This window comes from Oikopleura dioica, chromosome PAR (assembly GCF_907165135.1).
Source record: "Oikopleura dioica chromosome PAR, OKI2018_I68_1.0, whole genome shotgun sequence".
NCBI lineage: Eukaryota > Metazoa > Chordata > Appendicularia > Copelata > Oikopleuridae > Oikopleura > Oikopleura dioica.
In genome coordinates this window covers 8,351,982-8,375,372 of record NC_137293.1, presented here as the reverse complement: position 1 = coordinate 8,375,372, position 23,391 = coordinate 8,351,982, and the positions used below count along the sequence as shown (strand labels likewise).

Here is a 23,391-nt window from a genome sequence, read left to right as displayed (position 1 = left end):
CAACATTTTCTCTTTCAGAATGGGTATAAAAATACCAGTCGTAGTCAGAACTAACGATGAGCTGACCCTGACTCAGTACGTCGGTCGACAGAGGGATCGAAGAGTAGACCATGGAAATGTACGAATCAAGCCGGAGACGAGGGTTCTCGAGGTGACAGAACAACTGACGAATTCTGGGCCGAATATTGATGAAGATAGAGCGGAAATGATGGCAGAAACAATTGATGGACCAGAGGACTCTAGTTTGCGAACAAATGCGGACAATAAGTACTTCAGCTCAAAGTAAAGTCTTCCCATTCGAAAAGAAAGCTTCAATTCGTTGTAGGAAGTACGATCATATCCGACTCAAAGGCAGTGAAACAGCGACAAAGGGATACTACCTCGCCGGAGTGGTGAAAAACGGCCGACTGGTGTTATTTCCCGTTCGGACCACTTTCCAGCTACGCCCTAGTCTCGGCTACATGGATCGCGCCGTCAAAATGGTAAAAGAAATAATAATCCTCTTTTGATAAAAAATCACTTTCAGATTGACAACAAAGATGGTGACAGCTCTGACGACGAATCCAGCTCAACTCAAAAGATTCGAGTTCGAATTAACCGAACAGAAACGGCCTCTTCTCACGCGCCCGTTAAAACATTCACCTCGCACAAACGAGAAGTCGAGGAAGAGGCTTGGAAGAATCTGGCTGTTTATCCGGTGGAAACGCTGAACGAAAGCTATGATGCTTCAGAAGCGCATGTGAAGAATCAAGAGTACGCGCCGATCGAAGCGTATTTGGAAAATATGTCCCACAAGGAGACGAAGAAAGACTCCGAGTACGATCGAGCATTGCGTGACAAATTGATGGAATATCTTTGGGACGGACAGGCAGCGAGCTATTCTCATCTAAAGGCCAAATTCGGCGACTACTCGGAAGAGGATCTGAACGACAATTTGAAAATTCTCTGCTGGGCGGTTCGAGGCTACTTTACTCTTAAAGGATGCATCAGATACCAGCGAGATCAGCGAAGCGACATGGCTAGGGATAAGGTCATCTCGGCACTGAATGAACTCCTCGCCCCAAACGTGCAAATCCCAGTGACTAAAAGGGACACTGTGGCGAAACTGGCCAAGACAGAAGGTCAAATTCAAAATTGGCTGCTTCTGGTTCCAGAAGGAGAGCCAGTTGATAATGAACTCACGCAGGAAAATGGGCGAAAATGATGAGTTACATGAGTCCGTCTGCTAGACAAGGAAAATACCATGTTTTTCATAGAATATGTTTTCATTTTTTATGCCCTTGAAAAGGAACTTTCAAATCGCCTGGCTCAACGGGCAGAAGCCCTGCGTCGCCGGACGCTTTCGAAGAGTCCTTCTAGATCCCCCGGGCGCGCGCCAAGGGGTTTACGCTCTCCGCCACTTCAGAATCGACAGCCCCAGGCAGCGAACGTCGAAGTAAAACTAGAGAGAAGGGATGAGACTAGCGCAAATCAATCGAATGGAACTACCAATGGACATCCACAGGTGAAAATGGAGCGACTCAGTGGCGATACTTTCCAAGGACATCCGGGTCAGAACGGACAAGTTTTGGGATGATTTTTTATTAGATAACAATTAAACTCTTATAAATGTCTATTGTCAAGAAGTAAAGGTTTATTTTAGCTTGAAAACAAGGAGGAAAAAGTCAATTTTTCGGATGTTTTTATGCTTTTGGTTTTAAACAAAATAGACGTTCTAGAATATTCTGACGTTTGGAGATTTCTTGAGTTTTTTGCGAGAATTCATCCCTCTAAGACGACAACTCGTCTTCTTTCACCCCAAAGACCGACCCCGATCGTTTAGTTGGCAGCAACAGTGCCGGCATCTTCGCTGGTCCGGCCGAATCGGACGCTGAAATTGACAGGAGAAGAAAGTCGATCATCCGGTTTCTTGAAAACAAGGAGCCGCCGATCGGGCGAAAGCGCGATCTCATGAGCGCGCTCGGTTTACAGAGCATCGACGACGTAGCGACCACGATGGTAGATGGAAGCGCGCTCGTTGCTTTTCCGCATTCGATTGCTTTCTGGTCAGTTTGGGTTAAAAGGGGCTTCAGAATTTATTCAAACTTCTAGTGAGCGAAAGGAAGACGCATTTATTCTTCAAACAATGGCTGAAATGGTCCAGGCCCAAGGCAAATTTCGAAGAGCAGCTGTTTTCGCGATCACTCAGAAAACAGACCTCCCGATCGACACGAAGAGTTTTGACCAAACTCTGAGGAGGTTTTGCTACTCTGCTGGTCAGTTCTGGAACGGGTCGAAATTTGAAACAGGGAGATAATGTCAGCAAATATAAAATTTCCTCCTAAATTGAGAGTAATTTCGCGTCAATTAGTAATCGAGTAATTGAAAGTAACTTTTGCTTTGTTAAAAATTCAATTGAGATTTGAGTAGATTTCAACTCAAGCAATTTAATATTGAGACAAGTTTTAGCAATTCATGAAGGGGGCTCAAATATTGATAAGGGTACCCTCGCCGAGAAGGGTCATAAAAACCTACTAGATCATAAAAATTATAGAATAAAAAACTGCTGTACTTAGTAATGATAATGAGTTACTTAGTACCTAAGATCTTGTTTGTAGGTGATCGTATTTAATAATTAAAATTAATTAGCGTTATTTTTTCTACTAAGATCGTGTAATGTCGCTATAATTTGCCCGAGGCTATTTCGACCCTGCAAAAGGTACCCGAAGCCAAAGTAATAAAACAAAATTGAAAACGCCCACGCAATTTTCAATTCTGACTCGCGCGCTTTTATGACTCATCGCGCGCTGCCAGTTCTCTCGTTTCGTTGCTTTCCTTCTTTTTTTTTTCAAGAATTCAATGCTTTAGAAACAAAATCGAGAAAAGATAAAACAAGAAAAATGGTCTCTGCTACAGCCAACTTGGAAAAAGCGAAGAAAATGTTAAGGAATTGGCCGGAAAATAGCGAAAAACTAAGAGGATCGAGTTTTAACCCTCGTTTTCACCCTTTTTCGCGCTAGAACTAGCCACTCAAATAGAGATTTATTATTATAGAACGAGTAAGAATACTTTAGCCGCAGAAATCGTAATTTTGGCGGCTAGACAAAAAGTAAAATTATTTCGAAATGACGTAATTTTAGCTTTGGTTATATTTTCGCATTTGAATTGAATTTTTCGGCTATCGAATAACTTCAATTCGTAGAAACAATATTATTTATCTGGAAATTGGGCATACAAAGATAATGAGTCAAAATCCACTTCAATAATGATTCGATCGATTGTCCTTGAATGGACCTTTCTGTATTTGGATATCGCTCAGAGTCTGAGCCTCAGACTACTGTGTCAGTACAATCCTCTTTTATATATTTTTGCATATTGAAATCATGTTGTATTAACACTTTTGGAGCCAATTTCAGCGAGGATGGAGTGATTGCTTTTCCAACTGATACGCTCTACGGAATCGCCACCTCAATCTCCAGCGAAATTGGCTATCGCCGCATTTATGACATCAAAGGAAACTTGGCTCAATTTTTTTCTAAAGGAAAATGTTTCTTTTTGGCTTTTATTGATCCTCTCTAGGAAGATGGTCGTTAGTCAATCAAGAACAAAATTGACGACAGTTCAAAATTTATGGGTTTTAAAAGTTATGAACCCAAATTATCGATACATACGTAATGTACTTATAATTATAAATTGAGCCTGAAAAAGGTCGTAGCGAGGCAAAACCCGTCGCGGTTTGTTTCTCCACGATTGCCCAAGTTCTTCACTACCTCCCGAATTTGGACAGATTTAAAGAGCTACTCAGGCACGGCCTTGGCAAATATTTATACTGAAGCTGCTCGAGCTTATCGCGCCGAAATACGCATTCGACCTTTCGTAATCCACACATTTCTTTCTTTTGGTTTTGTACTCCAGTTGACGAAAGGTGCTTGTGTTCGAAATAAACACGGAACTTGGCGAAACACCCTTTGCCAGGCGCACACTTACTAATGTGAATTTTAAATGAAGAATAGTCGGGTCTTATTTTGTAGAACTATGATAATCGCGGAATGCAATATCTCACTAGCGCTTGAATAATTAATCACGTGATGAATATTTCAAGCAATCCGGTGATGATTTTCGAAAAATATTTTCAGGCCAAAAAATCACTTTTTAACTGTTAGTGCCATCTTCACCGCCGTCTCAAACCGAGTCGAACGGTATATGTATCGCTTGAAAATTCTAGAGTTTCGTGTATTTCCGGTCAAATTTACGAAATTCTAGTATTCCACTGCCGTTTTTGATACAGAAATGGTACTATGGCATATAGCATATCAAAATGACCGCTAGGACGTGAGGAGTGCAGGGGTCTCAAAAATAAGTACTTTTGCAAAGAAAAGTACCTAAAAATAATTATTTTGTGATTTTTAGCACTAAAAATATCAAATTTCAAGAAATTTTCGATTTAAATGTAGTTTTCTTTGTAGATTTATTTATAAGAGATATAACTTGATTATCCATCATGCTTTCTGCCCGAAAAAACAATAATTGATATTTTTAGTGCTAAAAATCACAAAATAATTATTAGTAGGTACTTTTCTTTGCAAAAGTACTTATTTTTTGAGACCCTGCACTCCTCACGTCCTAGCGGTCATTTTGATATGCTATATGCAATAGTACCATTTCTTTATCAAAAACGGCAGTGGAATACTACAATTTCGTAAATTCGACCGGAAGTACACGAAACTCTAGAATTTTCAAGCGATACATATACCTGGCCTCGGAATTCTGACCTGTCTAAAAACCTGAAACAGGTCCTGTTTCCTGTTTTTGGACCCTGTCCTGTTTCCTGTCTTGCATTTCGAGACCAAAATAAACCTGTAAACAGGCCTGTTAACAGGAAATACAGGAAATACATGAAAACACGCCTGTTTACAGGGACAGCCCTGTAAAATTGAAACAGGCCTGTAAAAAATTGCAGGAAAACAGGCGAGAAATTCGGAAGATAAGGTATTTTTCGTAAAAATTTTCTTGGAATTTCTTTCAAATATGTTATAAAGAACCTTTTATAGTTGAAACTGTCTATAGACATGATTATAACGAGAAAAAATTCTTCATTTTGATTCTTCAAGGAAAAATTAAAACCCTGAAATTTGAGTTTACAGGCCTGCAAAACCTGTGAAACCTGTAAAACAGGACCTGTTCCTGTGTATTTTATCCTGTCCTGTTTCCTGTTTTGCAAATGGGCCAAAAACTAAAATCCCTGTTCCTGTCCCTGTTCCTGTTTACAGGATTCCGAGGCCAGACATATACCGTTCGACTCGGTTTGAGACGGCGGTGAAGATGGCACTAACAGTTAAAAAGTGATTTTTGGCCTGAAAACATTTTTCGAAACTTATCCGGTGTTCTCATTTACTTGTTCACAATTGCCCTTTTTACTTATTCTTATATGCGTTTAGATGGGCAATAATAAGGCACAGATGTCTAGCCTTCATATTGTTCAGCATATATATTCATATAGGTATCAGAAAGATACGCAATTGTAAGTTACTGTGTTTGCTCTTTTATGCATTATGCTATTTACCACGTGATAATTTAGTTTTCAGTAAGTTATCAGTTCCACTTTGGCTAAGACCCTTATCAGTCGCCTACTTCCTGGAGCAGTAACTCTTGTGGTCCCGCGAAGCCATCTTATTCCAGCTCATGTCAATCCAGATTGCTCTACGATTGGCATCCGCATTCCTGACAACACGATTTCGCGACTGCTCTCTCGCCGCGAGCCACTCTGTTTGACCTCGGCCAATAAGTCAGGGGCGAAATCGGCCCTCACTCGTAATGATTTTGCCGATCTCCATCCCCTGCTCGACGCCATTGTCGAAACAGAGCTCGGCATTCCAACGAGCATGTCGCGCGCGGGCTCAACTGTAGTAGGAAAACGGTCGAACCAAGACTCGAGCAAACATGAACAAAGCAAACCATTTTTATGTGTAGGAGTGACTCCAGCGCATATTTTGACAGTGATTGTCGAGGGAGTCATTGTTCGCTTCACGGCTTTGCGTAACAATTAAAGCTAGAAGTAGAAATTGTTCAATTACGAGAAGTTTTACTGCTGACAATTGAACATAATCTCATGTATTTTCGTATATTTTTTAACTAAGAAAGTAATTTTCTAAGATTTTCGCGCCTCAAGTTGATTATTTTCACAAGTCAAAAGTGGTTCTCTTCCTTGATTTCAACTTTATTTTAGTCATGTTTTGACCGTTTAGTAGAACTCGATTTCGATGCAAAAAGTTACCTCATCAGAAGAAAGGGCTGTGCTTTTGAACCGACTGTTGCCTCCCTTGCTGCAGAAGGCTTCACTTCTATTTAGACTTTTGTGACTTCAGTCATGAATTTTGATGGTTTTTATTTTAGAAATCGGGCGATTCTCATTGTGTCTGTAAAAAATTGTCGTGTCGATGGAGGGTTCCTTGGCACTGCGGGCGCTTCAGTTGAAAGCTTACGCAGCGGCCATTGATGCCCTCCGTGTGAGTGATCCGCTCAGTCCGAATGCTCAACAATTGGTTGAATCCTTGAAGAAGACCTTCAAAATCTCAGAGGTATTATCCTTCAAACTTGTCTGTTTTTGCTATTATGTTTTTTCAGCCGAGGCATTGTGCTGAAGTTCGCCGCGCTTGTTCCAACAGCGATCTGCGCAAAGTCGAGCAGCAAGTGCGCGGATGCGACACCTCGACTGCTTGGCTTCGTCGCGTCCGCCGCACCGTGCCAGCTTCGACCGAGCCGTTTGGCATGGCGACCATCGCTCAACGCAAACTCGCTGATGACATTCTCAAGAAGATCGAAAAGACGCGGATGAAGCCAAAAGTCCCTGTCCCTCTTCCTCAAGAAGATACTGCCGCGAACGACTTGCCAGTTGTCGAAATTCCTTCAATCAGGAGCAATTTCGAACCGTAAGATTATAACTTTTCTGCATCTTTTTCAGCTTTATACTTTTCAGTCTGGCAAACGACGAAACGCGGATAAAACTCCCCGGAGGAACAGTGATCCGCATCGGCGAGGAGAAACCTGATTCCTCCAGTTCAAAGCCAGGTCGTAAAAGAAAAAGTGAAATCGTCATCAAAGAGGTCATCGAGGCCAAAGTTCCCACGATCCGTCCCAAGCGCGATCGAAAACTCCCCAAGAGATTTCAGCGCAGCCCGAACAAGTCCACTCAGAAGGTGAAGAAGGCTGTGTCACGATTACGGAAACAGCTGAACGTCGACCGAGCGCGGTCAAAAGACGAAGTCAAGGAAGAAAAGGTCGAAGCCAAGACGGAGCCAGTTCAGCTGTCAACCATTGTCAAGACAGAGCCTCCAACTGGTGCGATCATCATTCAGCAGAATGGCCGTCGACTTTCGCACAAATCCGATAAATCTGAAAATTCAACTCTTCCTTCTGTCATCATCAAATCCGCAACGCCTCTTGCAATTCCGGTGCCAGTCACTTGCTCCAGCTCGAAAGGAGCGCCAACGTCGGTAATTCAGTCGCCCCCGGTCGCCCAAAGCTGTACTATCGTTACCCTGCCAGTTACACAGGTAAACCATCTTTCTACCTTCTTTCTCGTGAGCGCTTTATTCAGCCGCTAAGACGGAGCAATCCTTCGACGCCCTTCATGATGAACGACATTCTCGGGGGCGGAGGTGGTGGGCCGCCTATCGCGCCAAAAGGCACCGCCGTCATTTTACCTAATACCGTCGCTTCACGACCAGCTGGTGGCTCGATCATAAAGACTCTTCCCGAAATCGCTCCATCACGTGTAGGGGGGACACCCGAGGCAAGGCGCACGCCTACGCGCCCAGAGCCAAGTCCCGTAGCTTCCTCCTCGCGGCCTTCCTCTGTAGGACACCAGCGCCAGTCCACCAAGCCTACTCCGCACTCCTCTCTCGACCTGCCAATTAGTTACTCAAGGGGACAAGTGACGCCTCCCACCGGTCGACTCGGTGCGGCTGATCATCATTCACTGCGTCAGCTCTCGCCGATTCCACAACCGCGTCAGGCGCCAATGAGAATTGTTCCCATGTCGCATAGTACGGTAAGTCGCCCCTGGGAATCAACAGTTTTCTTAGCAAACAACACATTTTTTAGCAATTTCCTCAAGCATTCACCTTGCACCAGAGTGGCGCGGCGATTCTAGCGCCGAATCCTCACGAGCTCCATCGAGCATCCGTTCTACACAGTTCTCTAGATCAAAGTTCACAACTGCTCCGCCCTCCGGTATGTGTACTCGATTTCTCTAGAGCACTTGTGTTTTTCATTCGAAAAAGCTACATTTTTGCTAAAAAGAGATGTTGTTCAGATGCACCAGCTTCGTATGTCCCAACCTATGATGTCAAACATGAATCAAACGCTCCAACCCCTGCTCCACAGCTCGACAATGGGCTTGCTGAATCCAAACCTAAATGTCAAGCTCCAGAACGGGACCAACTACTATGCTCTTGACCGCAAACTTAACTCCAACAATCGCTAGCGATTTCTAACGCGCGATTTTCTTATTTTTCTCTTTTTGTTGATCCGTTTTCAACTCAAAGTTTTCAAGTTTTGCTCAAAAGAAAAGTTTCTTGATAATTTGAATAATCGCGCCACTGCTTCTTATTTTCTATTTATTGGTGCCATTTCGTGCTTTATCCGCCTTCCCAATTTACAGAAAGAGAGATAGTTCTATATCTCTCTATATCAACGACTAAACATTCTACTATCCGTTACAATTTTATCGTTATTCAAGGTTAAAAATTTCAAGCCCCATTTCAGTGAAAATTCAAAAAAAAAATGTGCCCAGAAATAGGGCCTTGGTCACTCTTCTGTCTACCAGACTGCCAGTCTATGAGACAAAATTAAAGAATCAATTGTGACTTTTCGTTGAAAAGTCTCTTAAAAACCTTATAACATCAATCTGAAATAATTTTTATTATTGCGATTAAAATAAATTGTTCACTTCGAAACTTGAAACAATTCTTTCAGACAGGTTTAATTACTCGAATCGGCAATGGCAGCTATGCAGGGTGGTCCTACCAGTGGCATTCCCACTTTGGCCATGGCCTCTCTCTACGTCGGTGACCTCCACCCCGATGTCACCGAGGCGATGCTTTACGACAAGTTCCAAGCGGCTGGACCTGTCCTTTCCATCCGCGTCTGCCGAGACATGGTCACTCGACGATCCCTCGGATACGCATACGTCAATTTCCAGCAGCCAGCTGATGCTGAGCGCGCTCTTGACACCATGAACTTTGACGTCATCAAAGTCGGAGGTCGAGAAATCGTAAGTTACAACGTTGAAATCATCGAGAAATAATCTCAGGGAAAACCAATCCGAATCATGTGGAGCCAGCGTGATCCCTCCCTCCGACGATCGGGCCAGGGCAACGTCTTCATCAAGAACCTTGACCGAAGCATCGACAACAAGGCTCTCTATGACACCTTCTCTTCCTTTGGAAACATTCTTTCTTGCAAAGGTTCGTAGCGTAACAGTAGTCTCTTGCGTTACAGACACTTAGTTGTCTGCGATGCCAATGGATCCAAGGGCTTTGGTTTTGTCCACTTCGAAAGTGACGAGAGCGCCCAGCGAGCTATTGAAAAGGTTAACGGCATGTTGATGGAAGACAAGAAGGTCTTTGTCGCTCGATTCAAGAGCCGAAATGACCGCATGCGCGAGTTCGGCGATGCTGCCAAGGTAGAACCGTATTCCACCACCACACTCAACCTAACATCTTAGCACTTCACCAACTTGTTCATCAAGAACATGCCCGAGGAGTGGGACAACGATGAGCTCCTCAAGAACTTCGAGACTTTCGGCGAGGTCATCAGCCACAAGGTGATCGTTGACGAGGCGACCGGCAAGAGCAAGTGCCACGGTTTCGTTTCCTTCAAGGAGCACGACCAGGCCGAGGCTGCTGTCGAGATGATGCACGATAAGGAAATCAATGGAAAGGTGAGTGTTTTATCGCGTTAAAATGTGGGTAATGACCGCTTCAAAAGAAATTGTACTGCGGACGAGCACAAAAGAAGGCAGAACGATCCAGCGAATTGAAGGCTAAATACGAAAAAATTAAACAAGAACGAATTCAGAGGTACCAATCAGCTTCCATTTTCTCATCTTCACCTCTTTTTAGATACCAGGGAGTCAACCTCTACGTCAAGAACTTGGACGACTCGATTGATGATGAAGGTCTCCGAGAGGCATTCAAGCAGTTTGGAACCATCACTTCGGCCAAGGTTATCACAGATGAAAACGAAAAGGCCGAGATTGGTACCTCCAAGACCGAAGCTCCCGCTGAAGGCGAAAAGACCGAAGGTGCCGCTGAAGATGCCGAAGCCGCCGGCGACGCTCCTGCCCCCGAGAAACCAGCTGCCAAGAAGGGTCGATCCAAGGGATTCGGCTTCGTTTGCTTCTCTTCCCCGGAAGAAGCCACCAAGGTAGAAGCAATTTCTAGTGAACATGTTCTTAGTGTCATTTTTAGGCTGTGACTGAGATGAACGGACGAATTTTCGGTGGCAAGCCACTGTACGTTGGACTTGCGCAGCGAAAGGAGGATAGAAAAGCCCACTTGCAGCAACAGTACATGCAGCGTGTCTCTACTGGAATCCGCATGCAGGTAATATAAAAAGACCACGTTCGTTGCAAATTCTGCCCTTTCTTCAAGGCTTTCATGGGCAACCAGGTTGTCAACCAGAACTTCCAGCCCCCACGATACATCCTCCCCACCATGCAGGGCCAGCCCGTCCAGATGTTCCCCAGGGAACTCCCATGGTCCGAGCTACCCCAAGATGGGCCCCACCAAACCAGGTGAAAAATTTTTACCGCCAATTGTTTTTCTAACCATCTTTTTCTGCAGCGAGTCCAGATGCCAGGCATGGTCCGAGGACGAGTTGCTCAGCAGGGTGGTCCTCAGTTCCGACTCACTCCAAGTGTTCGAAACGTGCAGATCCCCAACGAGGTGATCCAAATGCCCCCTCAGATGCCCCACCAGAACCAGCCCGCCGGTGACCAGGGACCAGAGACCCTTACTTCGTCGATGCTGGCGAACGCCAACCCACAAGAGCAGAAACAGATGCTCGGTGAACGACTTTTCCCTCTTATTCAGGTAAAAACGGGCTTTTGATTATTTAAATACTCGATCCTCAATATAGAGCATGGCTGCTACTGACCTCGCTGGCAAGATTACCGGTATGTTGCTGGAAATCGACAACTCTGAGCTGTTGCACATGCTGGACAACAGAGAGCTGCTCAAGTCCAAGGTGGACGAAGCCGTCTTGGTCCTCAAGCACCACCAGCAGGAGCCTATTCGTTAAGCCAGCTAGGTTACGATCCATTCTCTTCCGATTACCGGAAGAGTGAGATTCAATTTTTATTATTTGGGACATGAACTGTAACCTCTTCGTGCTCCTTCTCTTTTCCCCTCTGGCACCTTTCTCCCCAACACAAGCGTGGTACCATCGTCGGCCACCCGCATTCTAGACATTCATTTTTAAATACCCTTCAGAAAAAAGCAAAATTTCATAAAAATCGTGACCTTTTACGATATAAATTTATATAGGTAAAATGTCCAACGCTAGTATTCTGTCCCTCTCGCTCTCTGCCCAGTGTCAGACTTCGCGACTTTCTCGGTGCACCAAAAAATGAAAAAATAACCATTCTCATCTTCATCTGTAATTTATCGCTATCCTGGTTCGGACGCTCAGCTCAGCTTGCCGAAATTCGGTTAGGCAAAAGCGAAAGCAGCTTCCATTACCAGGTGTTTCTTATTTATTTATTTCTGCACATGGCGCCGTCGCGAGTAGGCCGCTCACCCCAGCTTATCTGCGTCGGAAAAAGCGGCTCTTTGCCTCTCATTTTCGGCCGCTGGAGAGAGGGTTGCCCACCCCGAGGGCGCGAAACCTCAACCGAAAATCTAGGCCAATTCTGTGTGTCCAATACTTGTCCCTGACGCCATCAACTCTAGTGCTACCGATTGAATATCGCTCTGATCACCATTACGGCTTTACAAAAACGAGTTGGGCATCCTACGTCGGCATCGATGTCGCCCAGTTCAAATTATCAAAAATAATAAAAATCATAAAATTATCAAATAGAAAATCTCAATCATCGATTCTGGGAGTGTATTTCTTGAATCCTGGTCTGTCTATTTATTTGCAGGCTATAATAAGCTAATATTCTCAAGCAGGAATCAAAATACCAGCTTATGCATGTTCTACTAGCTTACTGCGAGTTCTACTCGTCCCTCGCGAAATTGATCTTTGATATCCTTCGTCGGTGTCGATATTGTCTAGTTACAATTATCAAAGAAAAATATAAATCATAAAATAACTAAATCAGAATTTTAAACAAAGAATCGTGTGCGGTTCTCTAGAATCCTGATGTGTCTATTTACTTGTAGAGCGTCAATGAGTTAGATTTTCAAGCAGGAAGCATGGACGAACGAGTTCAGGATTTGTTTTTTGAATTTTAGCTAAGAAAATGTAAGTAATGTGATCATTTTTCTAAAGCAAAATATCAGACGGTCGAGCAAGTTGACGCAGCTACAGAAGAAATCCCTAATGACGCCATTGGTTTCTTCATTCTTTGGGGTTTTGTCTTTACTCTCATCTTCTTGGGAATTGTTCTTGAATCGATAAAGAAATACCAAGCGAAGAAAAAGGTACTCAAGAATCACGTCACTTTCATAAATTGTGACAGTCTAAGGAAACTGACCCAGAATCGAGCGCGGAAGAAGCTCCCGTCGAAGTCGAAGAAGTTGAGCTTCAAGCAGTCGCTAGCACTGAAATTTGAAAATCTTAAACTTGCGCCGCTTTGTTTTTTTACCACGCTTTTGTACAAAAAAATAAAAACAATCATTTTCATGTTTTCGACTATTCAATTTATTCAAGTAGCTCAGGAAGGACTTCAACTTTCTTTTTCGTCGAGTCTTTCTTTTTGATTTGATTGAGAACGGTATCAGTGATTTCGTCGATGAGATTGTATTCAACAATTTGACGGACAGACGATTGAAGCATATCGTCAACTTGACTTCGTCGGCGAATCTGTTCTTTTTCGTTTTGAACGCGGAGGAATTCGTCTTCGTCTGTGTCGTAGGTATCATCAAATTGAGGGCTAAATAGAATACTCAATTATAAATTCACGAAGATGTCTGTTACCTTGGTGTTCTGAGCGAATTTTTTCTGCTTCCATCGAAATATTCCTCGTCATCATCGTAGGCCAGTTTTGGATCTTCGGCTTCGACAGGGTCTAATTTTTCAAGCACAGTTTTGATGTTCCAAATTCGAACGGAAGAATCGTAACTGCCCGAGATGATGATGCCCCCAGGGAAAGTGTAAAGACAGTTGATTGCATATTTATGTCCAAGAAGAGTAGCTTTTGCGTGAAGAACTCGTGGATCAAATACCTAATGTTGTTTTAATTCTAGGATTTTTTTATTCTCTAGTACCTTTATGACTCCATTTCCGTCTCCAGTGACAACAACTCCATCAGAAATCTTCATCGTGCTGACCATGTGTTCATGGCCATTTTCAAACGTTTTGATGAAATCTCCATAATCAGCGGACCAAACTCGAACGCTCCAATCCGCACTGGTGGACAAGAGAATTTTATTCTTGAGAGCGATTTGAGTGATAGAAGAAGAATGACCCTTCATTGACTGGATAAATTCGCCGCTAGAAATGTCCCATTTCTTGATGCTGTGATCAGAAGAGCCGGTGAAGAGAGAACGACTGGCGACATCGAGCGCCATGCAAATTACTGGCCCGGTGTGACCTTGGAATGTGCGAAGATAAACTTTCAAGGGTCAATGTTTCATCTCTTCATTTCATCTCTACCTTATAATTATGCATTACTATCATTGACCCTTTCCTCCACTTTTGATGGCCCAAATTCTCGCAGTCCAATCGGACGATCCAGTTATAAGAAAATCCCGAGAATCACCACAAGTCTCAGTTGTCAAGAAGTTCTTCTCCGCCGTTTCTGCTGGATCGTCAAATAGAAGATTGAAGCACGTGACCGAGTGCTGGTGTCCTTCAAATTTTCGTATGCTAAAAAATAATAAATAGTATTTATGATTTTTAACGTAGACTTACAGAGAGCCAGTTCGCAGATTCGCCATCGCTACAGTTTTATCATAAGAAGAAGAGAAAATCAAATCGTTGTTTATTGTAATTTTCGTCATTACATGAGAATGATGCTCGATTGAAAGCTGGCAAACTCCATCCGCGATTCGCCATATTTTGATCGTCCGATCAGCGGAGGCAGTCACTGCTTGGGTTTCCTGCTTCTTTTTGTTGAACCAGAAATCGCAGCAGCAAATGTATCCTTTGTGGCCTTCCAAAATCCTCTTCGGTTCTCCGGTAGAAACAGACCAAACGATTGCTTTCAGGTCATCGGATCCAGTCAAGATAAGTTCACCAGTCTATTTTTATAGTTAAATACAGTATTAATATTACTGTCTGCCAATGACCTAAATCCACAATGCCATATTGGAAAGTTCATGGATTGAGAGATTCAGGTCATCAGAGGAACGTCATTCCCCGGCTCTTGTACAGAAATTTTAATAACAAGTCAATCTTGCTTCCCGTTGCTAGTAACACAAATTCCTGGATGATAATTTGACGTTGTGAATTATTAAGATTGAGACTAGTATAAAGATGGTGTGTTCTATCTTTTTTCTTCGCAAAAATAATGTTGCTAAAGAATCTTTGCTCTCTTTTTACTCTTGCTTGGGGTTTTTCGATTGCCGATCTTCAGAAATTCCAACTAGATTGCATGAGAAGTATTTATAATTGCAGAATTCCGAAACAGTAATTATTCAGTTTTGATGGAGAGCCGTACGGAATGGGATATTGCCAGATTCGACTATTTTAAAGCGCAAGGAGACTGTGACAAAGTTCTTACTGCGTATATCGATAAATATAAGGACGATTTCGAAAAGGGAGATCATGATCTTGAAGAAGAAGCGCCAGACTATGCAGAGGATTACTTGAGTCCTCTTTTTGGATAAAAAAGCTGTTACAACGAATAAACAATAAATTAAAAGTGGTTTGAAAAAGAGTTGCGAATTTGGCTTTATTTTCGTTAAGCTGAGCTGAGCTGCCCTGTGTGAGAAATTCTCTGAGCTGAGCTGACCTATTTCGGAGCACACTGAGCTGAGCTGAGCTGAGCTGGCCATTTTCAGAGGTCATTGAGCTGAGCTGAGCTGAGCAGACCTTCTTTTAAGGTCGTTGAGCTGAGCTGAGCTGAGCAGACCCTAATTTGAGCTGAGCTGAGCTGAGTGAACTGAGTTGAGCTGTTTTTACTGTTTTTTAGTAGTGAAATTGTGTTAGAATTATTGAGCTGAGCTGAGCTGAATGATACTTGTCTGAGCTGAGCTGAGCTGAACAGATCATGTTCGAGAATAATTGAGATGAGCTGAGCTGAGTGATTATTGTCTGAGCTGAGCTGAACTGAGCAGATAAATTCGTTTTCGAAAATCAGTGAGCTGAGCTGAGCGACTGCTCAGCTCACTCAGCCAGCTCAGCTCACTCAGCTCAGCAAATTTGCAACTCTGGTTTGAAAGCGATGGCTGGATCCTGGATAAAATAAGCAGCTATTATCTTGAACCCTGAAGAAAGGGTGGATACTAGAACATAAGCTCCGTCTCGCATTATTAATATTAAACCGCGAAAGGCGGCTTGGAACAACCTGAACGTGTGCAAACATTTTTTATAAGAAATGATATTAACTTGATCGAGTGAATAATTCAAATTTTCGAGTATAAAAGAAAAGCGTTTCTTCAATAACAATCAATTCAGTATTACTACGAAAATGAAAATATTTAAAAGTCTAAGCGTTCTTTTTGTTTTCGCAATCGGTTTTTTTATTGAGGAACTTCAAAAATTCCAGCTCGATTGTATAAAAAGTAAGAACGCTACATTTTTTATTTTATGAAATCTTGTGTTAAAAAAATAAGAATGTTAAAATATTTTTTTAAGTTCAGATGGAAATGCGTACAAAAACTTTCTACAGATTCGATTATTTCAAAGCCCAAAAAAACTGCGACAAAGTAATAGCTATTTACATCGATAGATACAAAGAGGACTTCAAAAATGCTGAACATAATCTTGAAGAAGAAGCGCCGGACTATGTACAAGACTATTTGAGTCCATTTGGTTAGAATAAAGCTCGACGAAAAGTTTTTGAATGATTGTTAACCTCCATCGGCCAAAATGTCCATTTTGGACATGGAGTACCTTACGACGCCTGTAACTCCCTGTAATCATGGTCAGATCATAAGGAGACCCGGACGTTATGGGCCTCAAATTCGGTGGACTTTCTGGTGGTGAGCTTAAATTGAGGTCCCTCTGTAGAAATATTTAGTGCAACGGCTTTGAATAAAAGCAATCAAAATTGAGAAAAATTAGTTTCTGAGAAAAATACTTGCGGCAAAGATCGAAGAATTCGCCACGGTTTGCTTCATGAATATTAGATTCTAAGGATGCTCAGCAATAGGATGTTATTAATCACGAATAGTAATAATTTGATTCTATGAATAATTTGAATTTAGCAGAGTATAAAGATGATGCCCTTTCTAAAAGAAGATCATCTCAATTATCACTTTTTTGTTCAATAATGAAGCTAGCAAAGATCCTTAGTCTTTTTCTTACCTCCGCGATTTCTTTTTCCATCGAAGATATTCAAAAATTTCGTCTTGATTGCATGAAAAGTACGGAAGAAAGATTGAAATTTAGAATAAAAAAATTTTTCAGTTCAGATGAAAAAGCTTACTACGAATATGTACAGATTCGACTATTTCAAAGCTGAGAGAAACTGCGATAAAGTACTAAATATCTACATCGAAACATTCAAAGACGATTTCAAAAACGCAAAACATGATGTTGAAGAAGAAGCGCCAGACTATGCCAAAGATTATTTGAGTCCTTTTGGATAGAAAAAGCCTGTTAATTTTTGGATAAATAAATCATATACTTTTCTAAAAGTAATAAGTATAAGTGGTTCGCGTCGCGTGAACTTCACGTGTACTGGCTGTTAGACTCTTAATGACTCTTACAAGTTGTAAGAACCAGCAGTGTGAATAATTATTGGAATGTCTTGAGACTCTCAATAATTAAAAATGGCTTGAGTATAAAGATGAGGCTTTCTTGACGATGCTCAAAAATGATGTTGATACAAAGCTTGAGCTTTCTTTTTACTCTTTCTTGGGCTTTAACGATCCGCGACCTCCAAAAATTCCAACTCGATTGCATGAAAAGTATTGTTAAAATCAAAATTGATCTGACAAATTGCTTTAGTTCTGATGGAGACGCGTACGAAGGATATCTATGTATTTGACTATGCTAAAGCTCAAAAAGACTGTGATAGAGTTCTCTCGGTCTATATCGAAAGATACGTAGACGAATTCGAAATCGAGGAGAATATACACGACGAAAAGCAAAGAGCAGATTTCTCTGAGGATTATTTACCTACCCTTTAATAAAAAAAAAGAAAGGGGCTTTGTTCTTTTGGGCTTTACCTTATCAATAGCGCAGCAATTGACTGATCTCTCATGAGACTGGCATGTATGCTCTAAAAACTTGGATTTCTTGTTTCTCTGCAAAACACCTCCCATCGTTATTTTTATGAAATTTTCGAAAATGAATTCATTTCTGACCACTTCCATTGCCCAATTTTCTCATGAATTTATAATTACTCCGATTGTCTTTGCGAGCTCACTAGAACGAACCCAGCTTTTTTTTATGTCTAATAAATAACCAAATTTTTAAATAAACCCTGCAACATAAGAAAAGCTGCTCAAGCGAAAGCTTCAGAAAAGAAGAGCTCATTGACTGAGAATATTTTTGAGTCCTTATTTCATCATTTTGTTGGGCGTTCTCGCTGAGTCTTGAAGTTTCCTCAGAAATAGACAGATAAAAATTTAATCTAGGGCAAGTTACTCGATAGTTCATACGAGAAACGAATCATAAAATCACGAAGAAATTTTTTCAAGAGACATTTACCTATTTAGGTTACATTATTCTGGTAGTAAGCCTTCTCGAAAGCTCAAAAGTAATAAAACTCGATGACCTTAATTCATCATTAACGCCTTTTATAACCGAGAATCATTTCAGATTTAGTTACCTCAAAATACAAAAATATGAGTTTTTACAATTATATTTCGCTCGCCTTAGGTGCCATAGAAATATTTTTGTTTCCTCTGATAACTCGAGGTTTTCCAATGATCCAGTTCATTTTTGAAGAGCAGAAGTTATTTATGAATGAGACTTGCAGCGAAGAGGATATTCTTCAAGGAGCTTACTGCGAAGAAGCAAAGGCCGTTTTTGGTGAAATATACGTAAGAAAAGAATTTTTAGAGATAATGAATTGCCCTTCAAGAGTTCAATGCTGATTTCAATCAACGGTGGAACATTTATTCTTGGTTTTCTGTATCTGAAAATCGGCGCTGCCTACCTCCGCCTTATCATGGGAATTCTAATGACCGCTGGTCTCTTTTGCATAAGTTTATATCAAACAAATCCGTATTTATTCTTCGTTGGAACAATGCTTAGCTCGACAGGGGTAATCATGTGGATTCCGTTGAACACAATGGTTGGTCCGATTTTCAAGGAGAACTCGTCGTATGTGGTCTTATTTTTGTCGGCACTGGTTGTTGCCTCAGGTGAATGCCTCACGGCTCATCAATTTTTGCATGAATGGATTAAGGTGCTCCTTTTTGGTATGGAAAAATTGCCTACCAGTCGGGCTACCCCCTTGATTCGTATATTTTCATTTTGGCGTTCATTTCTATATTGATAACCATCCGGACCCTCTGCCTTTTTCCATCTCAACCGATTCCCAAAGATCTTCCTGACGACTTCTGCATGTTCCGAACTTCTTTTTTCGGCAGAATACTCGCTCGAAACAAAATCGAAGGTGAAAAAGAGACAACCGAAATATCTCAAGCCCCAACATGGCGCGAATGTCTTCCTTACATTTTTCACCCGATCAACATTGTAATGACAATTTGGGATTTCCTTGGTTTCTTCCGCAACTACACCTTTCTGGGTTGGATGGTGCCTTGGCTCAATCATGGTTTTCACAGCCATGTCATCAATTGCGCAGGTAACACCACATGCGAAGAGAACATTCATCAGCTGAAATCACGGACGATGGATTGTCTTGGTTATCTTCAAGTTTTGTCGCCTGTCCTTCCTATTTTAATGATGCTCAAATTGAAATGGAACGTCAGCAGATATCCAAAGACATACCCGATTCCTCAGCTCAAGGAAAATGTGAGCAAGTTTTCGGTCATTCTTTTTCAGTTTCGTTTTTAGCTCAACAGGCTTGTTACTAATGGAATCATCGTCACTCTTCTTGGCATTGCTATGACTCTTATTCAATGGTTTCCTATCCCAGTTGCATCTTCTGGCTACTCAATACTCGCTCTTATATTGTGGATTCTTCACCTGACTTTTATGAATAACTGGTACATTGTGTTTTTATATCAATTCAGCCCACCTCGAATAATTCCTGTGATGTACGCCGTCAAATTCATATTCTTTCCCATCTACTACGTCAATAACCCTCTCTACCGGTTTGCTCATAAACTTGAAGCAAGCATGAAACGTTTAGGTCGATTCTTGCAAGAGACGACGCGGACATTAACTTTTCCCTGGCGAGTTGGGTTTCAATTACACTCGTCTTGGTTGCATCAGGAGCACAGATATATTTTTATTTCTTTAGTCGTAAATTCTTGCGCGCGAAAGAACGCGCCTTTCTCTACTTTCCAAAACCTAGCAAGTAGGATACTACTTGTGCGCTGCATTTTCTTTGCCCTGCAATCAATTGATTAAAATGAGCTTCGCTATGTTTTTATGTGTAATAAATATATTAATGCAGGTAAAAATAAGCAACGCACTCTTTCAGCAGATGAATTAAGCAGGGATAATGTTAGGCTTCGGACTCTTCCTTGTTTTCAGTGGAAGAAGGAGTGGCAAATGTTGGATTGTCAACTGATGGCAAAACGTTCCAGGTATCCACTTTTGGCTGGATCTTCTCAACTTGGCTGATTCTAAAAAAGACGTTTGTCCATAGAAACATTTTACTTAGAAGAAAAGTGGAAAAGCATGCAAAAAACTTTCAAGCAAGCGATTTACGTTTGAACTGTTTGTTGAGTTGGTATCATTGGCGGAAGAAAGGTTGATTTGAGTTCTGACTTTGGGCCTTTTTCAATTCTGATTTTTTGGCGCTTGTCGATTTTTTCCAATCGAGCGCGCATGGAACTTTCGAAATTTTCCAACCTCTCCAGAGCTTCGTCTTGTTTTCGCGTGAACTCTTTCATTTGTCTGTTGATGCTTTGTTTCAGGCCCTCGACGTCCAGCTGCGATACAGCGCCTCGACCACGCGGCATGTTTGTTGGACCAGCTCGGCCTTCTCGTTTTTCACTAAAAAAAGGTTCAATCTCAATTCCGGAAACGAATCTTACAGTTCTTCAGCTTGTTCTTCAATAAACTCCTCAAGTTTCGTCAGTTTTGCATGAATCTGGTGAGTTATCTTCTTCAATTGTGTCTGAAATCGGCCTCAACAACTGAACAACATCACTGGCTCACCTGTTCTGTTTCCGGGGAATCATCATCCCAGTCTTCCCGAAGAGGAGAGCATTTGGTCTCGAAGTATCTACTCAGCTCAATTTTCTCCTCATCATTGAATTCGTGAAGGTGTTCTTTCAAATAGATTGCCCTAGAAACCGAGAGTTAAATTGCAAGACAGACGAAGAGTTGCCTTTGCATAACTGCATTGGAATGGGCATTGTCATAAATACGCTGGAAAGTATCAGAAAGCAGCGCGATGAAGAGATTCAACAGGAGAATGGCGCAAAACATCAGGTAGCTTCCGACAAGAATGTAAGTCATTGGTTTGTTGGTCTCCATCATGGCATCGTAGGGCCATTCGTCGACAAGAATCAATCGGTAGATCATGAACAGCATTTCGTCGGTATCACCTTAATTTTTTATTAATCCAATGATCAGAAGACTGATTTTTACTTAGAATTTCATCTTCTTGATTAGAGTGCCCCCAGACGAGATAAAACGCAATCGCGTAGCCTCCATACAGAACCAACCACATCGCACAAAACTTCAACAAATCCCACATCATTTTCTGGATAATGACAATAAATGGGCCCATGAACAGCGTCACTCTCATCAATTTAAAAGCTCGCGCATAAAGCACAACCATTGTAAAAGCAAAAAGCGAGTAGTGCACGCGATTAATCGACGAAACCAACTCACAGTCTTCAACATTTAATCTGCCAAAGCAAGCAGTGCTATCTTCCAAAATTGTCACACCCGGATCATTATTTTCAATCGGAACGATCTCTCGAGCATTGAAGAGTCCCACAGCTGCGCTATGAATGCTGAGCGCGAGGAGCAAAAGAAAGTTACAGAACCAGTCGTAATAATTCCATCCACTGCTGAAGTAATACATTTTCTCAGCCTCCAAACTTTCTTTCTCGGACTCGATGAACTTTGACTCGTGCTTTCTCATCGGATGAGAGTATTTTGCGTCCTCCTCGACTTGGACGATTCTCCACGACTTGTACTCTTGCAGCTTGTATTTTCCAATCTTGTACTCGCGTATTTCAATGCCAATAACAAGCCCAGTGGTGACAATCGCTAGAACCAGGAGAAGCCATCTCCACCACTCATCATCTTCGTAGATGTACGCTTCATCCGCAGCTTTTGAAACAGCAATCGTCGTCCAAAGACCGATGAAGAGAAAAGTCAAAAGTGCTTCTTTATAAAACGCCATTTGTCCGTATTTTGCCCAAAGAATGTCGATGAATTTTTGAATGATATTATGAGTCACAAGATCGAGTTTTCTCTCGTTCACGATGACTTCCAAGATGTTTCTAGCTCTAGAAGCGCGAATAAGCTCAGCGGATGAAGGCAAGAGTTTATCAAGCCAAAAGTATTGATTGCGATTTCTTCTGTTATACGTCCACAATTGATTCAGCGCTTCCGACGCTACTTGCGGCATTTTGGATGCCATGACGGTTAGGCAAATATTTCCGTACTTATCTCTTGTAGTTGCATCAGCGTTTTTCTCCAGTAGGACATGAGCGCTTACAGATCTATCCAACTCAGCCGCGAGAAAGAGAGGAGTTCTGTCGTGATAGTCACGTGCCTCGATGTCAGCGCCAAGTTCGAGGAGAGCTTCACAAGCGTCCGCAGCATCGGCTCCAGCGGCCATATGCAGCGGAGTTTGGTTCTGAGGAGCGCATTCTGGATCCAGTTGAGTGCACAGTTTGAGGTTGTGGACAACTGGCATGTTGACATCTGCTCCTTGAGAGGCAAGAAAATGAATCATTTCGACAAAATCGTGCGCCGCCGCCAAATGTATCGGCGCCCGTCCATAATGATCAACCGCGTTGACATCGGCGCCGAGTTGAATGACAAATTTTGCAATGTCAGTATCCCACTCTCTTGCGATCGCGTGCAAAATCGTTTGTCCGTAGATATCTACCAACAAAGAAAGTAAGTCTCGCGTTTCGCTCTCTAACAAGTGGGAATCTTACCCCGCGCGTTGATGGAAGCTCCTTTTCCAACGAGCTCGGAGACTTTTTCAATGTCGATCTCATCATCTTCGTCCCACTCATCGTCCACCTCGATGAAGATTTCAAGCAGCTGTCGATCTTTTTAGCGCGGTCAGAAAATTTGTGAATATTTGATCGGAAGGCAAAGCTCTTTGTTTCAGAAAAAATGAGTATTTGCGGAACAAACGCGGTTGATTTCCTTCAGTTCATACGAGTACCCTTAGTGTCTAACTGACCAATTAGTCAAACAAAGAACGCCTCAAAATTTGAAAGATCACAGTTCAACCCTTCGTTTTTTGACTAGGCATTTAAGGGAGGGGTCTGTTATTGCTGCGAAGTTACAGAAGAAAATATTGACCGATGCCTAATTCAGGAGTTTTTGCAACTCTTGATACTTCGCGAGAAAGAGTATGTTGCTTTCCGCTCCAAAAAATATTCTACAAAAATTGTTGAAATCGGAAATTTAAGCTTTAGCAACCAACCTCTGGATCATTCTTGAGATCTTCAAGTGCTCCTTTAAAAACTGTGCTCGCAAGTTTGTGCTTTCTTCTTCCTTTTGTAAAAGCCGTCGCTGCCAGAGCTGCAACGCCGAAAGGATTCGGCGATTTATTGCTTGAATCTTCTTCGTCGGACATCTTTTGAACTTATTTCTCTCGTTTTCGAAGAAATGTCATGTTTGAGTGTGAACGCAGACCCAATTATGGACGAGACATTCAGAAGGCCCTTTTGTTTGCCGTAACCATGGAAAACCTCCGTTTTTACAATTGAAGTGGGACAATTATAAAAGGATAAGCCTTATGAAATTTCTGCGTGATTAGTTTTCTCAGAAATTTGCTTTCAGAAAAGT

At 42.0% G+C, this 23,391-nt stretch overlaps 6 protein-coding genes and 1 long non-coding RNA gene across 7 annotated transcripts; 5 read left to right on the top strand and 2 right to left on the bottom strand.

Moving 5' to 3' along the window:
* The first annotated feature begins 13 nt into the window (after window positions 1–13).
* On the top strand, window positions 14–1,204 carry LOC145701645 (uncharacterized). Its single transcript, XM_081778859.1, has 3 exons — window positions 14–282; window positions 326–482; window positions 527–1,204. Exons 1-3 carry the CDS (start codon window positions 20–22, stop codon window positions 1,202–1,204), a joined length of 1,098 nt encoding a protein of 365 aa, XP_081634985.1. The 5' UTR covers window positions 14–19.
* Window positions 1,205–3,104: 1,900 nt separating this feature from the next.
* Window positions 3,105–6,343, top strand: LOC145701644 (threonylcarbamoyl-AMP synthase-like). The gene is made up of 4 exons (XM_081778858.1): window positions 3,105–3,109; window positions 3,396–3,494; window positions 3,689–3,784; window positions 5,603–6,343. Exons 1-4 carry the CDS (start codon window positions 3,105–3,107, stop codon window positions 6,024–6,026), a joined length of 624 nt encoding a protein of 207 aa, XP_081634984.1. The 3' UTR covers window positions 6,027–6,343.
* A 1-nt stretch (window position 6,344) lies between these two features.
* Window positions 6,345–8,928, top strand: LOC145705042 (uncharacterized). The gene is made up of 6 exons (XM_081782490.1): window positions 6,345–6,557; window positions 6,604–6,908; window positions 6,956–7,532; window positions 7,577–8,029; window positions 8,083–8,211; window positions 8,294–8,928. Exons 1-6 carry the CDS (start codon window positions 6,417–6,419, stop codon window positions 8,462–8,464), a joined length of 1,776 nt encoding a protein of 591 aa, XP_081638616.1. The 5' UTR covers window positions 6,345–6,416; the 3' UTR covers window positions 8,465–8,928.
* Window positions 8,929–8,953: 25 nt separating this feature from the next.
* Window positions 8,954–12,067, top strand: LOC145705044 (polyadenylate-binding protein 4-like). The gene is made up of 10 exons (XM_081782491.1): window positions 8,954–9,253; window positions 9,293–9,446; window positions 9,489–9,664; window positions 9,707–9,922; window positions 9,970–10,061; window positions 10,104–10,407; window positions 10,452–10,586; window positions 10,635–10,777; window positions 10,827–11,075; window positions 11,122–12,067. Exons 1-9 carry the CDS (start codon window positions 8,981–8,983, stop codon window positions 10,930–10,932), a joined length of 1,599 nt encoding a protein of 532 aa, XP_081638617.1. The 5' UTR covers window positions 8,954–8,980; the 3' UTR covers window positions 10,933–11,075; window positions 11,122–12,067.
* Window positions 12,068–12,419: 352 nt separating this feature from the next.
* On the top strand, window positions 12,420–12,831 carry LOC145704877 (uncharacterized). The gene is made up of 2 exons (XR_014134512.1): window positions 12,420–12,629; window positions 12,668–12,831. It is a non-coding gene; the product is annotated as an uncharacterized LOC145704877 (long non-coding RNA).
* Window positions 12,832–12,849: 18 nt separating this feature from the next.
* On the bottom strand, window positions 12,850–17,582 carry LOC145701643 (uncharacterized). Its single transcript, XM_081778857.1, has 6 exons — window positions 17,487–17,582; window positions 14,062–14,390; window positions 13,832–14,016; window positions 13,416–13,762; window positions 13,126–13,373; window positions 12,850–13,081 (listed from the first exon to the last, which is right to left on the bottom strand). The coding sequence occupies exons 1-6, from the start codon at window positions 17,580–17,582 to the stop codon at window positions 12,850–12,852; spliced, it is 1,437 nt and encodes a 478-aa protein (XP_081634983.1).
* A 2,243-nt stretch (window positions 17,583–19,825) lies between these two features.
* Window positions 19,826–22,852, bottom strand: LOC145701642 (uncharacterized). The gene is made up of 8 exons (XM_081778856.1): window positions 22,831–22,852; window positions 22,527–22,643; window positions 20,995–22,470; window positions 20,732–20,951; window positions 20,560–20,689; window positions 20,436–20,518; window positions 20,107–20,394; window positions 19,826–20,021 (listed from the first exon to the last, which is right to left on the bottom strand). The coding sequence occupies exons 1-8, from the start codon at window positions 22,850–22,852 to the stop codon at window positions 19,901–19,903; spliced, it is 2,457 nt and encodes an 818-aa protein (XP_081634982.1). The 3' UTR covers window positions 19,826–19,900.
* Between the last annotated feature and the right edge of the window lie 539 nt (window positions 22,853–23,391).

Coding starts and splice junctions, on each gene's coding strand:
- LOC145705042 (XM_081782490.1), top strand. CDS start 6,417: ATGGAGGGTTCCTTGGCACTGCGGGCGCTTCAGTTGAAAGCTTACGCA. Junction 7,533..7,576: donor TTACCCTGCCAGTTACACAG/GTAAACCATCTT, acceptor CGCTTTATTCAG/CCGCTAAGACGGAGCAATCC. Junction 8,030..8,082: donor TTCCCATGTCGCATAGTACG/GTAAGTCGCCCC, acceptor CACATTTTTTAG/CAATTTCCTCAAGCATTCAC.
- LOC145705044 (XM_081782491.1), top strand. CDS start 8,981: ATGGCAGCTATGCAGGGTGGTCCTACCAGTGGCATTCCCACTTTGGCC. Junction 9,254..9,292: donor AAGTCGGAGGTCGAGAAATC/GTAAGTTACAAC, acceptor AAATAATCTCAG/GGAAAACCAATCCGAATCAT. Junction 9,665..9,706: donor AGTTCGGCGATGCTGCCAAG/GTAGAACCGTAT, acceptor CTAACATCTTAG/CACTTCACCAACTTGTTCAT.
- LOC145701644 (XM_081778858.1), top strand. Junction 3,495..3,688: donor CGCATTTATGACATCAAAGG/AAACTTGGCTCA, acceptor GCCTGAAAAAGG/TCGTAGCGAGGCAAAACCCG. Junction 3,785..5,602: donor AGATTTAAAGAGCTACTCAG/GCACGGCCTTGG, acceptor GACCCTTATCAG/TCGCCTACTTCCTGGAGCAG.
- LOC145701642 (XM_081778856.1), bottom strand. CDS start 22,852: ATGCCTAGTCAAAAAACGAAGG. Junction 22,644..22,830: donor GCCTAGTCAAAAAACGAAGG/GTTGAACTGTGA, acceptor CGCGCTAAAAAG/ATCGACAGCTGCTTGAAATC. Junction 20,952..20,994: donor TCAAGAAGATGAAATTCTAA/GTAAAAATCAGT, acceptor TAAAAAATTAAG/GTGATACCGACGAAATGCTG.
- LOC145701645 (XM_081778859.1), top strand. CDS start 20: ATGGGTATAAAAATACCAGTCGTAGTCAGAACTAACGATGAGCTGACC. Junction 283..325: donor AATAAGTACTTCAGCTCAAA/GTAAAGTCTTCC, acceptor AATTCGTTGTAG/GAAGTACGATCATATCCGAC. Junction 483..526: donor TGGATCGCGCCGTCAAAATG/GTAAAAGAAATA, acceptor AATCACTTTCAG/ATTGACAACAAAGATGGTGA.
- LOC145701643 (XM_081778857.1), bottom strand. CDS start 17,582: ATGGGAGGTGTTTTGCAGAGAAACAAGAAATCCAAGTTTTTAGAGCAT. Junction 14,391..17,486: donor ATTGCTGCGCTATTGATAAG/GTAAAGCCCAAA, acceptor CTATAAAAATAG/ACTGGTGAACTTATCTTGAC. Junction 14,017..14,061: donor AATCTGCGAACTGGCTCTCT/GTAAGTCTACGT, acceptor ATTATTTTTTAG/CATACGAAAATTTGAAGGAC.